The sequence below is a fragment of the Panthera onca genome, chromosome E1, assembly GCF_046562875.1.
Source record: "Panthera onca isolate mPanOnc1 chromosome E1, mPanOnc1 haplotype 2, whole genome shotgun sequence".
NCBI classification, from domain to species: Eukaryota; Metazoa; Chordata; class Mammalia; order Carnivora; family Felidae; genus Panthera; species Panthera onca.
The window spans coordinates 16142828-16156970 of NC_138352.1; the positions used below are offsets into that span (position 1 = coordinate 16142828).

Sequence of the window (14143 nt, forward strand, 5' to 3'; positions counted from 1 at the left end):
GAGAAGTTAGAGAGGTACTTTGTTTCCTACCCCAGAGGGTCTTTACATCAGCTTCTGGCTGGAGGCGAGGGGTGCGAGCAGTCTGGGGCACCTCCAACCCTTTCGGGCCTTGAGAGGTTCCGTGCTGGCTGAAGCCAGCATACCTGTGTTTTGTGTCTGGGGTGTGGTCCTTTGGATTCAAGGCCGTGTGAAGATTTCTCAGTTTCCCCTCAGTCGCTCTGGACTCAACACTCTGTCCCAGTGGCCCTTGGAGGCTCATGGATGCTTTGGCCATCTTCCTGGGCTTTGAGGGTGAGCCTCCTCTGGCAGAAGCCGCTCGGGCCAGGGGTGTGGCCCCCATCTGTGCTCCCCTGGAAGCTCCCCAGTGACTTCAAGCACGTAGAGTTTGTTTCTACTTTTGTCCAGCTTTTTAAAAATGTTGTCTTAGCTGGTGGGTTGGTCTGAGTGACCTGGCCTGTAACCTTTCTTTTAAAGTTTTATTTTGAAATAATTGTAGACTCACAGGAAATTATAAAGCTCTTTTCTGTTTTTGTTTTTAACTTAAAAGAATGCATTTAAAGTTCCCGTGTAGGGCAAATCTTTAAGAAAATTATTTTTTTAAATATTGAGGACTCGGATTTACTAGTCTGAAAACATACTATGTAAAACGATTCGAAGCAGAGTGGCATTTTCTCAGGAGCAGGCAGGCAGAATGGTAGAACAGAAGACAGGATCCAGAAACAGACTCTGATGTAATAACACCTATGGGATTTGACACATGACACACAGGTACCTCCAGCGTTGGTGGGGAAGGTGGCTTACTGAGGAGTGAGGAGGTCATGGATGGCCGTGTGGGAGAAATGAAAATCGTATCCCCACCTCATGCATATCCAAAACGAAATTTCTGATTAAAAACTTAAATACAAAAAACACAACTTAAAAAACTTCCAGGAAATTTTAGGAGACATTGTAGGGATAGCATCGGTCACTAAAAAACTTAACCTGGCAAATTTCAAAGCTACACAGAAGCACAGAGAAAGAGCTTGCAGAGCCTCACGTGTTGTGCTTCTGTTGCAACGAGCCTGGGAAGCAGACCCAGACATACTCCCTCAGGTGGTCCTCACTGGGGCACAGGTTTGTCCTGTGTTCTGATGTTGGCTTCTGGCACGTAGACGCCCCACAGGATGAGCAGTAGCTCCACAACTGGAAACAGTAGAAAATCATGCGCTTGTCTACGTAAGTTGTGAAAACCGTTGGACGGGCAACACAGAGAAAGTACCTGGACTACAGTGAAAGATCTCTTCAAAATTGCCGGAGCAGATACACGGACGCTCCCCGTGAGCGCACCTGTGGCGGCCCCCATGCTGCTGACAGGTGCCTAGAGGACAGCGGAATTCTTTTTCCAGGTGGCGCTAGCCCCTGGAGTGTGAGCTGTCACAGGCTTTCCACTCTGCCCTCGGGCGGTGTCTCTTGCCATTAGAAGTGTGTACGTTCCTGCGACCCGGGTGCCACCACGGGGGCTCCGCACGCAGAGCTGTGTAAGGGCAGGTGGGCAGTCCGTGTCCACAGGCGTGTGTGGCGACCTCGTGTGCAGTGGCCGAGAACCGGAGGGAGCACTCAGCCCGTCGGGAGAGATCCTGAACGACTAATTTCGTGTCCCGAGTACAGAGCACCACACGTCTGCTCACAGTGGTGTGAGGTCTCCGGCCGTTGGTTGCCTCGTTAGAGAGAAAAGCAGGGTGGTGGCTGGAGTCTGTGCTGGTGGCCAGGGAGCCCCCGTAGCTGGGTGGGACCTCGTTCCTGGTCACGGGTAGTGGGAGTCAGGAGCTGTGAGGAGGGGGACAGGCTCACCTTTGGTCTGGGGCACCCCGTGTGGCTGCTCTGGCTGGCGGTATGTGGCACGACCGTGTGGGCCTTGTGTCCCCGAGTGAGGGTGGCAGGCCCCCCCAGCACGCTGTGCACCGGGCGGGAGCCGTTGTCGTCAGCAGCAGGGTCAGGCGGCCCTGTCCCGAGTCCAGCCGGGCTGCCCGACTGCTGTCACATTCCAGTGCGGGCCGGGTGCCTGGGGTCAAGGTGGGAGGTGGGGTGGGGGATGTAGAGAGACCCCCGGAAAGGGAGTGTGTGTGTGGCAGCAGTGCTATTCCTTCCTGTGTCTGTAGAAGCGTGAGGGCGGCTGTGGTCCTGTCAGGCACCCAGGAGTGATGGCCGGAATGCCAGTGGCAGTGTCTTCTCTGACTTCTTTCTGTGGTGTTGGGATTTTTTAGCACCTACAGATTATTTATGCCATCGAGAAAAAAACCACTGGAGCTGGATCGAGTGAGGTGTGCCTGACATGGGGGGTGCAGGGTCACCCTCTCTCATGTGGGCCACTGAGGAGAGGAGTCAGGGTGCTCGTGTTGGGGGCGTGTGGCGTGCTGGGGTGCACGGCTTGCCAGGAGGTTGGGCCTGTCAGAAGTTGTGCAGTGGGAGAGGGCAGCCCGCAGGAGGGCTGCCAGGTGGACGCTCGTAGCTCATGGATTTGATCCCGTACTTCTGGTCGTTTTCTGTGCAGTGGGTGGTCTCTTTAACCTGTTGATTATATTGGACCAGATTTCTGCCCGTGGGTGTAGTCATCATTTCTTTATTTAAGAAACTGATGCTAATCATTCACAGAGGTTAGGGATTTACTCAAGCTTTTAACACCATGGTCTGTCTGGGAACTCACAGGCTCAGCTGTCCTCACCCCTCAGTGGACTCCCCCCCCCCCCCATATGCTGTCATGTCCTCACCCCTCAGTGGACCCCTGGTGCTCACGTGTCCTGCCCTAGGTGGACTGGGAGTGCTCACCTGTGACAGGAGTGCTTGCTCCGTCCTTGGGGCCCCCTTCCTCCTGTGGGAGCTGCGTCTCAGATGCCACAGCTCCTGGTAACTCGTAGGTTATCGATGGCCCCGTTAGCACATGCGTCCTCTGAACTGAGAGTTGGCCCTGGGGTTTTGGGTTGGGGTCAGGCCTGTAAGCTGTGGGCTTGTCGGCTGCAGTGCCTTGTGCAGGCCTGACCACGTCTGGAGCAGGTTCTCCGAGGCCGTACAGGTGAGGAGGCACCAGGCCCCCCCCCGGGCCAGCCGGACGCCAGCACTGATGTGTCCAGAGCGTCTGGGCATTCAGGGCCAGGCGGGCACTGCGATGGGCATTTCTGGAGAAATGACGTTGTATCTGTCCTTTTTCTTCCTAGTGTGCGTTCTGATTGAGAACTTGTCCCTTTCTAAGATGCCTTTTAGAGGTGACGCCATCATTGGTAAGTGCTTTTCTTCTTCATTGACTCACATGGTAGCACTTTCGGCCAGAACTATTCCACATTAAAAGGTAGAAGTGAGCCGGCTAGGATGTTTCATGATCTCAGAATGCCCATTTTCGAAATCGCTGTGAGGACCCATTGTAAGAAATGAGAACCCCCGCACGCTGTCCCCTCAGAAAGAGGGAGAATCTCTCCCTTGTCTTCTGAGAGATCAGTGGGCCTCCTTCCCCTGAGCCGGGACTCGGCAGTACCGGGCCTTCTCAGCTCCTCACCTTGACCGGGTGCGGGCAGGGGTGTTGGGGGCCAGCTGTGGTGGAGCAGTGGCCGGGCCGCTGTGCAGGCCTGGCGTCCTCCGTGTTCTGTGGCATCTGGCCACAGAGGGGCAGTAAGGAAGGGGCTTTGGGGTCACCTCCCAGGCTGCCTTTTTTCTTTGCAGTCTCACGGGTTCCTTGCCCTGTGCTGCCCCGCAAAGAAGGTTGGATAAATTTAGCATTCCTCGCTCAGTGTGGGGTCTAGTTGAGTTGAATGTTTAGGTAATTATCCGTGTGGGTTTGGGGGTTGCATTGCTTGAGAGAGAGGTGCTGGAAGCCACCACCTTGCAGTATTAAAAAAGCAAAAATTTCCCATGGTAACAGTTAACATTTCTGCAGCCAAAGGAAGGCTCTCTCCCTCTGAATGGAGAGGGCCCTTGGAATTTTGTGCAGCCTGGGTAATGTTTACCTCAGATTTTCTCCAGATTCATCTTGAAGGGTTACCATCCACTTTATGAGGTAGATCTGTTGTTTTTAATTTCATCTAAATGTTCCTAATTGGGTAAAATGATTGTCTTTGTTTGCCAGATGGTTGGCAGTGGCTGATAGATGACACTTTGAGAAATCTCCATCTTATTTCAACTCCTTCTAGACAACAGATCAAGGTATGGTAAGCAAGATTTCTGTGGCTGTTCCATTGTATGGAAAGTGACATTAATTTTTTTCCTAGTGTTTGTTTCAAAGGACGGTGTGGGTTGTGAGTCCCTTTTATACACTAACGTGATAATTGATAAATGCCATAGTTGTGTTTGGAATTCTAGATGGTATTGTCTGTATAATTTATAATCAGGAAAACTAACGTAGCCAGCGATGACCAGAATATTTAATTTTTTATTAGCATTTCTGGCTTAATTAGATTCACCTTCTGCACATTCCTTCTGTTTATGCGTACTAATTACTTGCTCAGTTGCGCGCTGTGTCCTGTTGGGTTGCGGGGTGGTAAGGTTAGACTCTGCTGGGACGCCCGGGTGCATGTGGGAAGCTCGGTCCAGGGTCCCTGCCTGCACGCATTGGTTGTCTTGAGTGAGGACAGGGTGTGTGTGTCCGGTGGCCCATGTGCTGCTGCCCTGTCCTGGGACAGGTGACTTTGGGCTGGCAGAACTGTCACAGAAGTTCTAGAGTGGGGTGTGGACGGACTTTGGTATTGAGGGTGGAGAAATGGAAGTCCGTATTGGTCTCCTGTACGATTAATGCTCTAGCCTCCTATGTATCCTTTTTTACTTTTTTATGTTTATTTTTGAGAGAGAGACAGAGCATGAGCGCGGGAGGGGCAGAGAGAGAGAGAGAGGGAGACACAGAATCCGAAGCAGGCTCCAGGCTCCGAGCTGTCAGCACTGAGCCCGACCGAGGGCTCGAACTCACGAGCTGTGAGATCATGACCTGAGCTGAAGTCGGATGCTCAACTTACTGAGTCACCCAGGAGCTCCTGACCCTTTTATTTTAAAGGAACTTTATCATTCTGTAGAATCCACATACAGTTTTACTAGCAGAATTCGAATGTTTCACAGTCAGGGCCTCAAAATTTCCTTTGAAGACTGTTCCCACAATGGAGTCACACCAGCGGTGATTGTGGCAGTTTGCACAGATGACCCCTCGGTGTGGTGCTGCCTTGTGTGGTCCATCCCTGTGCCAGTGGCCCTTCCTGTGTGGCCTCCGGCGTGTCTCTCCAGGGCTGCTCTGTTGGACTCAGCTCCCTGATGTGGGGGAGCAGCAGGAAAGAAAATAGGAATCCAGCATTCACCCTTTGCTGTCTGTCTGACCCTGAGAGGCTTACCTTGAGCTCAGGTTCCTCCTGTGGGGAGCGGAGGTGTGCCGGGGGTCCCGGGACCCATGGCTGCCGTTGACTCCCACTCACTCCCCCTCCACCCTGGCCCCACGGCGCCTCTCCAAACGATGCTTGTACACTACTCCTGTGTGTGTAACGCACGCTTTGCCCTTAATTCTGCTGGGAAAGAAAAAGTGCCCCATTTTATTATTAACTGTTTGTATCCGAAGACACTTGCGCTGTATGGAAGAAATCACGATCCCATTCGGGCTGTTAGTTGCAGGAAACATTTAAGTTCTAATTGTATCTGGCGACGACCAGCAGATGGGCTAGAAAGGGGTACTTGACTCAGTTTCTGATTGTTTCAGACTTACTGGGGGGCACTGGGGGAGGGGCGGGAGGTACGGGGGGCACTGGGTACTCACGTTCTGCTCTGTTTCAGGAAGCAGCCGTCTCGGCCCTGGCTGCACTCTGCTGCGAGTACTACGCCCGGGAGGCTGGGGAGGCAGATCCCGCTAGGCAGGGTGAGTGGGCCACAGGGGCTTCCAGCAGGAAGCGTGGGCATGCAGGGCGTGGAGTGCTGTCCCCTGCTGCAGGGTGGACGGGTTTGGGGAGCCGGGGTTGGGGCTGGAGCTGGGGAGGGCAGAGATGGTGATGGCCGCTGCCGCGGGGGGGGGGTCTCTCGTGGACCCATGGGGTTCATGGGGCATCTGGAGGCGTTGGTCTGGCTCTAGATGGGTGTGTGCCTGGCACGTGGGTATTCCCCCCACCCAGCACCAACGAGCGTGATGCTCACGCACAGAACCCACACTTAAGTCAGCAGCGTTTGCCTGAATGACATTTTAAAGCAAACTTTCCCCACTCTGGGCTTGGAGGTTCCCTTTGTGTGTGGATGGAGCGCCTTCTTGCTCTGTCCTCCCACGGGACCTCCCGTTTCGGTTCCATTTTGTTTGTTTTCCTTGGTGCCTGTTCCTCGGCCCCTTCCTCTCTTGTCTGGAGGGTTTCCCGGAACCCCCTCGTGGTGGTTTGTCTGTCACATCACGGGTGCCTTAGGGATCTGGGCTGCGTGGAGGCGTGGAGACGCTCACGTTGGCCTGCCGTGGTGCCCTGCGTGCGGCATTGCTTACACAGTTTTACCGAAGTGGCTGGACCGTCTCTTGAGCAGTACAGGAAGCACTCTTCTAAGTTACGTTAAATGGGTAAAAATCATGCGTGCGATAGTCTAAATCTACTTTCTGTGATTTTTTTCAAAAATAAGAAAATATTCTGTAATGGGATCTTCTGACTGGCTTTCCAAGTTTATGACATTTTTCCCTTGACCACAGTTTCACATAAAGAGTACCATTTTATATTTAGTCTAATTTAAAAAAATGGGACGATAATGTCACGATTCACGGTATGGCCTTGTTGTGCACACGGGAGGAGTGGGCGGTGCTCTGGAGTAACCTTCCGGGTGTGGAGATCCCAGCCGGCGCTGCCAGGCGGCCGTGGTCACGCCCTGGCGGTTCCGGTGGCACTCCTCCGTCCTGACGCAGGCCCTTGAGGTTTCCGTGCACGTGTCTCGATGGTCGTGTTTGTCGAAGTCTAAGCAGTGAGGACAGGAATCTGTCATGGTGGTCAGATGGATTGGGGTGTGCAGAGCTGTGTTGGTGCACGCCAGCCCGGCCCCCCCCCCCACTGTCACCCGAGTCTGCTTTGCGTCCTGTGTCCCTGTCCCCTCTTCTGTCCCTGACTGCGGCCCTCTTGTCTGAGGAGAGTCTGTCTGCTCACGCGGTGCTGTCACCCAGCCACACTGGTGGCTTCTGCCCCTACAAACTCACCGACCGCGGGGCCTGTCTCTCTCGTGAGGGGGGCATCACATCCACTGTGAGCATTCATTTTCAGAGTGAATAGGACTGTACTGGTTCTATTTTTTTTTTAAGATTTTATTTTATTTTTTTTAAAGATTTTGTTTTTATTTTGAGAGAGAGAGAAAGCATAAGCAGGGGAGGGGCAGAGTATCCAAAGCAGCACAGAGCCTGACATAGGGGTCGAACCCACAAACCATGAGATCATGACCTTACCCAAAGTCAGATGCTTAACTGCCTGAGCCACCCAGGCGCCATCATGCATCATGCATTCCTGACCCCTCCTGGATTTATTCCCCTAAGAGTGAAATCATGTATTAAAATCGCCTAATAAAAAGTCTCAAGTCTGTTTTGATCTGAGCTACTGCTAAGGTACATCTGCTCCAGAAGCTGGCGGGGCTCGTCCATTTTTCTCACTGCTGCCTCGCACATTTCTGAGGTCTTAAGCAGCACGTGTTGTGCAGGAAGGAAGGCAGCGGCCCTGTTGTCACTTTCTTTCAGAGGAGCTGACCCGGCAGTATCTCGCTGACCTGCAGAGCCCAGAGGAGCTGACCCGCTGCGGCTTCTCGCTGGCTCTGGGCGCCCTCCCGTGCTTCCTCCTGAGCGGCCGGCTGCAGCAGGTGAGGTGCCCCGAGCCCTGCGAGGTGGGCCCGCTGGGGGAGGGGCCAGGCAGGATCCCACCGCAAATCCACACCCGTCCAGGCGAGTGGCCGTGAGGACGGCAGCAGGGTGCTACTCTTCAGGGTGCCTGGTGGATGGTCTCACGTGACCGGAGGGACTTGGAGGGGCTGAGTGCTAGTCTGATGGAAGGAAGCTGTTGCTGTGTCTGTGGAAACACACTTGCCCTTAGACGTGTGCTGTGTCCCCTTCCTCCTATCCCAGATGCCTTGGGGTCGGAGGCACTGCACGGACCTCCTAAAACTCAGCTACCCGGCTCTCAGGACCTAACGGCCCTTGGAGAAGTAGTGGATCGAGATACTGAGAAAACTGATCATTGGTCACAATGTCCAGCCCTGGGCCATGGGATGGAAAGGTGGCACTGGGGGTGCCCCGCGGAGGTGGTCTGCCCGGGGCACATTCTGTCGGTAGCTGGTTACCATCTTTCAGGTGCTGGCAGGCCTGGGAGCTGTGACCCTCATTCGTCCCGAGGATGTGAGCTTTGCTGAATCCAGGCGGGATGCCTTGAAGGCGATCTCGAGGTGGGTCCCCGGGCTGGCCCCCAAGTCTCTGCTCTCCCCTGCGCCAGCTTCCAAACACTGAGGGCTCCAGAGAGCCCACTATCACCCGATGAATCTACTTTGAAGCAACGTTGTAACTTTTTATTTTCTCGCTGGTTGTCGCTTTGGTGAATGTTAACCTTCTGTGCTTTAGGAACACCAGGCCAGCTCGCAACTGGGGCGTGAGCCTTAGCTGGAGTCTGGAAGTGCTGTGTGGAGCGGTCTGTGGTGCCGGCCACATGTGCACACACGCCAGGACGTGCTCTCCTCTCTCTTCCAGATCCTCTCCTGCTCTGCGTGACGCTACTCCTTTCTACTTGTCAGGATGGAGGGTGGGGGGGGCCACGGGGCACAGGTGCAAACGTTAGGAAATGTGATTTTGGGGGAAATGTGTCATTCACCGTGTGCCAGCAAGGAAGAAGCTCTGGAATTCTGCATCTACGTCTGAGGTTGTCCTGTTCCGAGCATTTCCTGTTGGGAAAGATGGGGCCTCAGACACTTGCCATATTTCACACGTTTTTAATTTCAGGGTTTGCCAGACGGTTGGCGTGAGAGCAGGAGGGGCCCCAGACGAGGTTGTATGTGAAGCGAACGTCTCTCAGATTTACCGCACGCTGCTGGGCTGTCTGCGCGACTACACCACCGACAGCCGTGGGGACGTGGGCGCGTGGTAAGGTGGCAGGCGCGCCAGGCCCTCTGCTCGTCCTGGTGGGAGTAGCTTTGCGGGTGGACGGGGCTATGTCCAGCGTCTCCTGTTCACGGTCCTTGCCCGGTCGTGTGTTCCTGGGACAGCACAGCGTCCGCGGGCCCGGCTCTCAGCTGCGTTCCTCTCTTCTCTGAAAAACACTAAGTTGTAACACAGACGCTGATGTCGCTTCCTCGTCCTAGCCCCTGTGGTCGGCTTTCCAGTTCTCTCTTGAAAAAGTTCACACAAACAGAGCCCCCAGCGTAGCCATTTAGGGCAAGAAGGGGCCAGACTACTTTGGAGGAGGAAGGAGCTGGGCACTGTGGACCTCGGCTCCTTGTGACGGGAAACAGGAAACCAGGAGGAAACCGGTGCAGCTGTCCCCGCGAGGAAGCCCCCAACACCCTGTTGCAGCCCGAGCCATGAGAAGGCTGTGGCCGTGGTGCTCTGTGTCTTTGTGTCGTGTCTGTTCTTACGTCAGTAGCTGTCGCCTTTCCAGCATCTCAGGCTGCTTTTCTGTCTGCTGTGAAGACCAGACCGTGTTGCCCTTTGACCGGCAGAGCTGAGAGCTGCTTGCATGACTTCTGTCCCCCGTTCTGGACGCCCCGTGGTAGGGGCTGGCCGCGCTGGGGATGTCTCTGGCGTCCACGGAGTCACTTTTATTATGACGCAAACAGAAGTTGAGCTTTATGTCAAAGCTCAAAAGAAGAAAAAAGGAAATGAACATGTTTTCCGAAATCTGACAAGGTTTTGGCCACATTTTTTGAAATCTCCCCTGAGACCTTCCACTGCCCTACGAGCCCTGAAGCTCCACTCCTTTTTTTCAGTTTTTTCTTCTTAAGTTGTGTAAACTCTGCTAATTTATGTTCAGGTTCATTGGCTCTTTCTTGTGTCACGTCCATGCTGCCATCCGGCTCACCTGGTGACATTCGAATCTGTGTCGTCGTGTCATTACAGGTTCCTTTTGGTCTCTTCCCCACTTGCTGTGTCTGCTGACCTTTCCGCCTTTTCATTTGTCAGGATGTTCCCTCACCCCACGGGCTGCTTCCCTTCCCTCCTTCTCAGCCTCCGATGGTGTTAGGGACACGACTCGCGTGGGCTCCTGACAGCCTTGACATGTCCTCGTAGATGCAGGCACCTCCCTAATTCCTGTGTCCTTGGGAAGGCCAGACAGCTGCCTTGTGGCCCCCGCAACAGCATAGCCCCGACCCCTGTACTTCTCTGTCCCTGTGGGACGAGGGCCACGGGGCTGCACCCATCGGGGTCTGTGTCAGTGATGACGATCTGACCCCAGCCCGGGCTCACTTGTGCGCCTTGGAGAGCGGGTCCTTCCTCCTGCTCCTTTGTGGGGGGCGGGGGCGCGTGTGGTTTTGGAGCACATTCTGGCTCTGGGCGGTTTGCTGTGGGGACGGGTTCTTTCACCCCTCCCGAGGGTGCTGATGGCTTTTTTGTGGCCAGTGGGCCTGGACTGAGTACAGGACTGTGGTCTCCATCTCGCTCCTGCGTGGGCGTGGTGACCCCTGTGAGGGCCCATCTGTCCCCTCACGTGGCCCTGGTCATCCTGACTCCTCACAGTTCAAGCTAGAAGGATGGTGGGTTGTCATGGGCCCCTCAGGGGTACAGACGCTGACGTCTGTGAGGAGGAAGCTCGGGTGGGCTGTGCACACAGGTACTCGTGTCCTTCCCGAGGGCCCACCACTGGGGAGTGCGTGTCAGAGCCCAGTGACGTTTGGTCCTTTGTCAGAGATTCCCACTCTCAGCAGAAAGTCTCCAGTGTTCGTTTATTTTTTCTATCTCTGTTCCTTCAGCACGTCCCTCGTGGTGGTTCCTGCGGCAACCCTGCGTCTATTTCTTTTGTCGTCTTTTGCTATTTTAACACCTGGTCTTTTTTTGTTTTTCTGTCTATTCCTTGTGGCGTTAACTCTATCCAGAAATTGTACGTTCAGAATTGTGGAGGCTTTGGGAATGCACCTCCCTGCAGGGATCACGAAGGTTCCATCTGTCAGGCCTGCGGTGTGGGTGCAGATTGCCTGATGCCTTCAGCAAGCGGTCGGGTTGTGCCTGTGTGGCCTCCCAGCTGCCCAAGCCCGGCATTTGGGACGCTGGCCCGTGCTTGCCCTGCCAGGAGCTGGTGAGGCCGCGAGGGCGTGTGCAGCTTTGGGTTTGTCCTCTGTGCATCCCCACCACCTCTCCTGTGAGTGCTGTGCCCACAGACACTGGGGGTCCATGGGGACGCTCAGGCCTCCTGCCCCCATGCCCTGCCCACCCTTGGCGTCTGTGTATTGGGTCCTGAGCAGCATCTGGTTGGCAGCCTTGCCCCAGGGACAGTCTGCCCAGCTCCTGTGAGCCCCCTCAAGGCCAACTTGCGCCTTGAGCACCCCACACCTGCGCTCGGTTCGTCCGCCAGGCTCCCATGGGCCAGGACCTCCATCTGTCGGAGAGGGCAGGTTTGTGGTCCCTGCTGCTCAGCTGTGTCCCCAGTCTGAAGTGCCGCTTTCACCCTGGGTCGGTCAGTGACGCCACAGGCTCAGGTTTTCACGGCGTGGAAGCTTCGTTTTCTTCAGCGTGAGTGAATGTGGAGTGAGTCTGTGAGAGCAGAGAGTGACATTCCGGTCACCCGCTGCACATGTCTGTCCCGACATCTCTGTGCTGGTTTTGGGGTAGAGTCATGCTGTTTGTGCGCACACTGGGGACGTGGCATCTGCCTTCGGGCGTCAAATGCGCATCCTTGCTGGTGGAGCGTGGAGAAAGCGTGTTGTCGGCTGCCTGTACTGGGTTTGGTGGATGTTTCTCACTGAAGCGATGGTCAGTCTCTGAAACTCGCTCTGGTTGAGGCCGTGTGGCCGACAGGTCACATGGCGCCTGGGCTCTTCACCGCATCGTTGTCCCTGCAGGGTCCGTGAGGCCGCTATGACCAGTCTGTTGGACCTGATGCTCCTGGCGGCGAGGGAACAGCCAGAACTGATCGAGGCCACTGTGTGAGTGCCCCCCGTGCGGGGGTTGGGTCCGGCCTGTGGGTGGGTGCCTGCATCAGGGGTGCGGCCGGGGTCTCTTGGGCCTCCCTTCCCTCCCACCTGCCCCACCCCACCCCACCCCACCCCACCCCACCACTTCCACCCAAGACCTGGTGCTCAGGCCTCTGAGGTGTCAGGTCTGCTGCGGTGGCTGCCGTGCTTGTGGGGTAGCTCTGGGTGGTGCCCTGGGCTCACACGGGGCTGACGGCCTTGCTCTTGGTTTGCAGCTGTCAGCAGGTCATGTGTTGCGTGGCCCAGCAGGCAAGTGAGAAGATCGACCGGGTCCGCGCGCACGCCGCCCGCGTGTTCATGGCCCTGCTGCATTCTGGTGGCTCCCCTGTCCCCCACGTGCCCCATCGAGAAGAGCTGGAAAAGCTCTTCCCCAGGTACGGGAGGCCGGGATCCCCGACCCCCAGCGGGCACGGGCGACCCTCCAGCTTGTCGGCTCACTGTCTGCAGGTCCGACATGGCCTCTGTGAACTGGAATGCGCCGTCCCAGGCCTTCCCTCTCATCACCCAGCTTCTGGGGCTGCCTGCCTACCGCTACCACGTCCTGCTGGGGCTGGCCGTGTCTGTGGGCGGCTTGACAGAGTCCACGGTAAGGAGGCCTCTTCCCAGGTCCCACGGTTGTGGGAGGCGTCTGCCCGGGGGCTGGGGCAATGTGGGAGGTTCGAATGGGCACACACGGTGTCTGGCGCCTTTTCGGGTGGCAGCCAGAGGCTGAGAGGTGCATTCTGGGAGGCCTGCTGTCGCCTTGTGTGCTGTTTTTTTCCTGCTTTGGGGGTCAAAGTGGGGTCAAGGGTCCACCCCTTCCCCTGGCCTTGGGTTTCCAGGGCAGGACCCCCAAGGGTGGCATTAACCTCTCACAAGAGTGGGCTGGTGTTCCCGCTAGGAAGAGTACGGAATTACGAAGAACACTGCGGGGAGCTTCTGTGCGCCTGGCATCTCGCCACAGGCAACACAGAACAGTGTGGTTTTGTGTTCCCTGGGCTTGTTGGCACACGTGGACTTCACTTGCCAGCTGCTGCTTGACCCTCTTTGTCTTCGTCTATCTTCTTCGTGCTGTCTTTCCTGGATAGGTTTGGTCTGTTGGGTGCGTTTTCCGTCACCTGCTGTCCTTCCTGCTGGTGTAGCGGTCATGCGGTCCCTTAACACAGTCTCCACTGGACCCAGAAGCAGTGTCGGGGGGGGGGGGGGCATGTGTCCTCCCCTGCACGGTCACACGCAGGCTTCCACGGGGATGGCCGTGCATCTTCTGTCATCTGCCCTTGCCCTCGGGGGCTGCTGCCGCGGGAGCCCCGTCTGGTGGCGACGCCCGCCGCCCAGCCCCGCTTGGCGCTTGGCAGCTGCCCTCTGACGCTCCCACCTGTGATCTGTTGGAATTCCTTGTCCGCCCAGTGGTGTGTTCACGGTTCCCATCTCCTCTGGAACGTTCTCTGCCCTCCTCATTCTCGTTCAGGGTTTCCACGCCCCACATTTCCACCTATGCTCTGTCCTCCCTGGTTTTCAGACTTCTTTTCCAGGTGCTGTTGTGTTCTGCAGCTTTTTATTTTTTTAAGTTTACTTTTATGTATTTTGAGAGACAGCAAGCAGGGGGAGGGGCAGAGGGAGGGAGGGAGGGAGAGAGAGTCCTAAGCAGGCTCCATGCTGCCAGTGCAGAGCCCGATGCGGGGCTTGATCCCATGAACTGTGAGATTGTGTGTGACCTGAGCCGAAATTGAGAGTCGGAGGTTCCACCAACTGAGCTCCCTGGGCGCCCCCCTCTTGTGCTTTTGCACTATTGGCTTATCCCTGTAATTGTGTTTTCCCTGACAGGTAACCGAGAGCATCTCCATGTCCCTTGTCTCATAGTTATGGTACCTGCGCTCTTAGGTGGGGCCTGAGTCTGCTCGCTTCCTCTTGTTGACTCATTGCCAGTGACTCACTGTCTTGGGTCTGTGCGTGGAGGCGTGTGACGCCGGTCTGGGGGGGCGCTGCCTTTGCCGCTGTGGGCAGTGTCACAGGGCTTGGTAGGAGCAGGGTCTCCTGGGCGCCAGCCTCCAGCTGCCGG

General features: G+C 56.0%; 1 protein-coding gene across 1 annotated transcript in view; it reads left to right on the forward strand.

Moving 5' to 3' along the window:
• Positions 1 to 14143, forward strand: part of TBCD (tubulin folding cofactor D) — a 161289-nt gene that overhangs the window by 132552 nt on the left and 14594 nt on the right. Inside the window, exons 24-32 of the mRNA XM_078437956.2 lie at positions 3192 to 3254; positions 4094 to 4170; positions 5773 to 5854; positions 7679 to 7797; positions 8285 to 8376; positions 8924 to 9064; positions 11974 to 12057; positions 12321 to 12479; positions 12553 to 12691. Of these exons, the coding sequence (XP_078294082.1) occupies positions 3192 to 3254; positions 4094 to 4170; positions 5773 to 5854; positions 7679 to 7797; positions 8285 to 8376; positions 8924 to 9064; positions 11974 to 12057; positions 12321 to 12479; positions 12553 to 12691 (956 nt within the window). The remainder of the gene's footprint in view (positions 1 to 3191; positions 3255 to 4093; positions 4171 to 5772; positions 5855 to 7678; positions 7798 to 8284; positions 8377 to 8923; positions 9065 to 11973; positions 12058 to 12320; positions 12480 to 12552; positions 12692 to 14143) is intronic.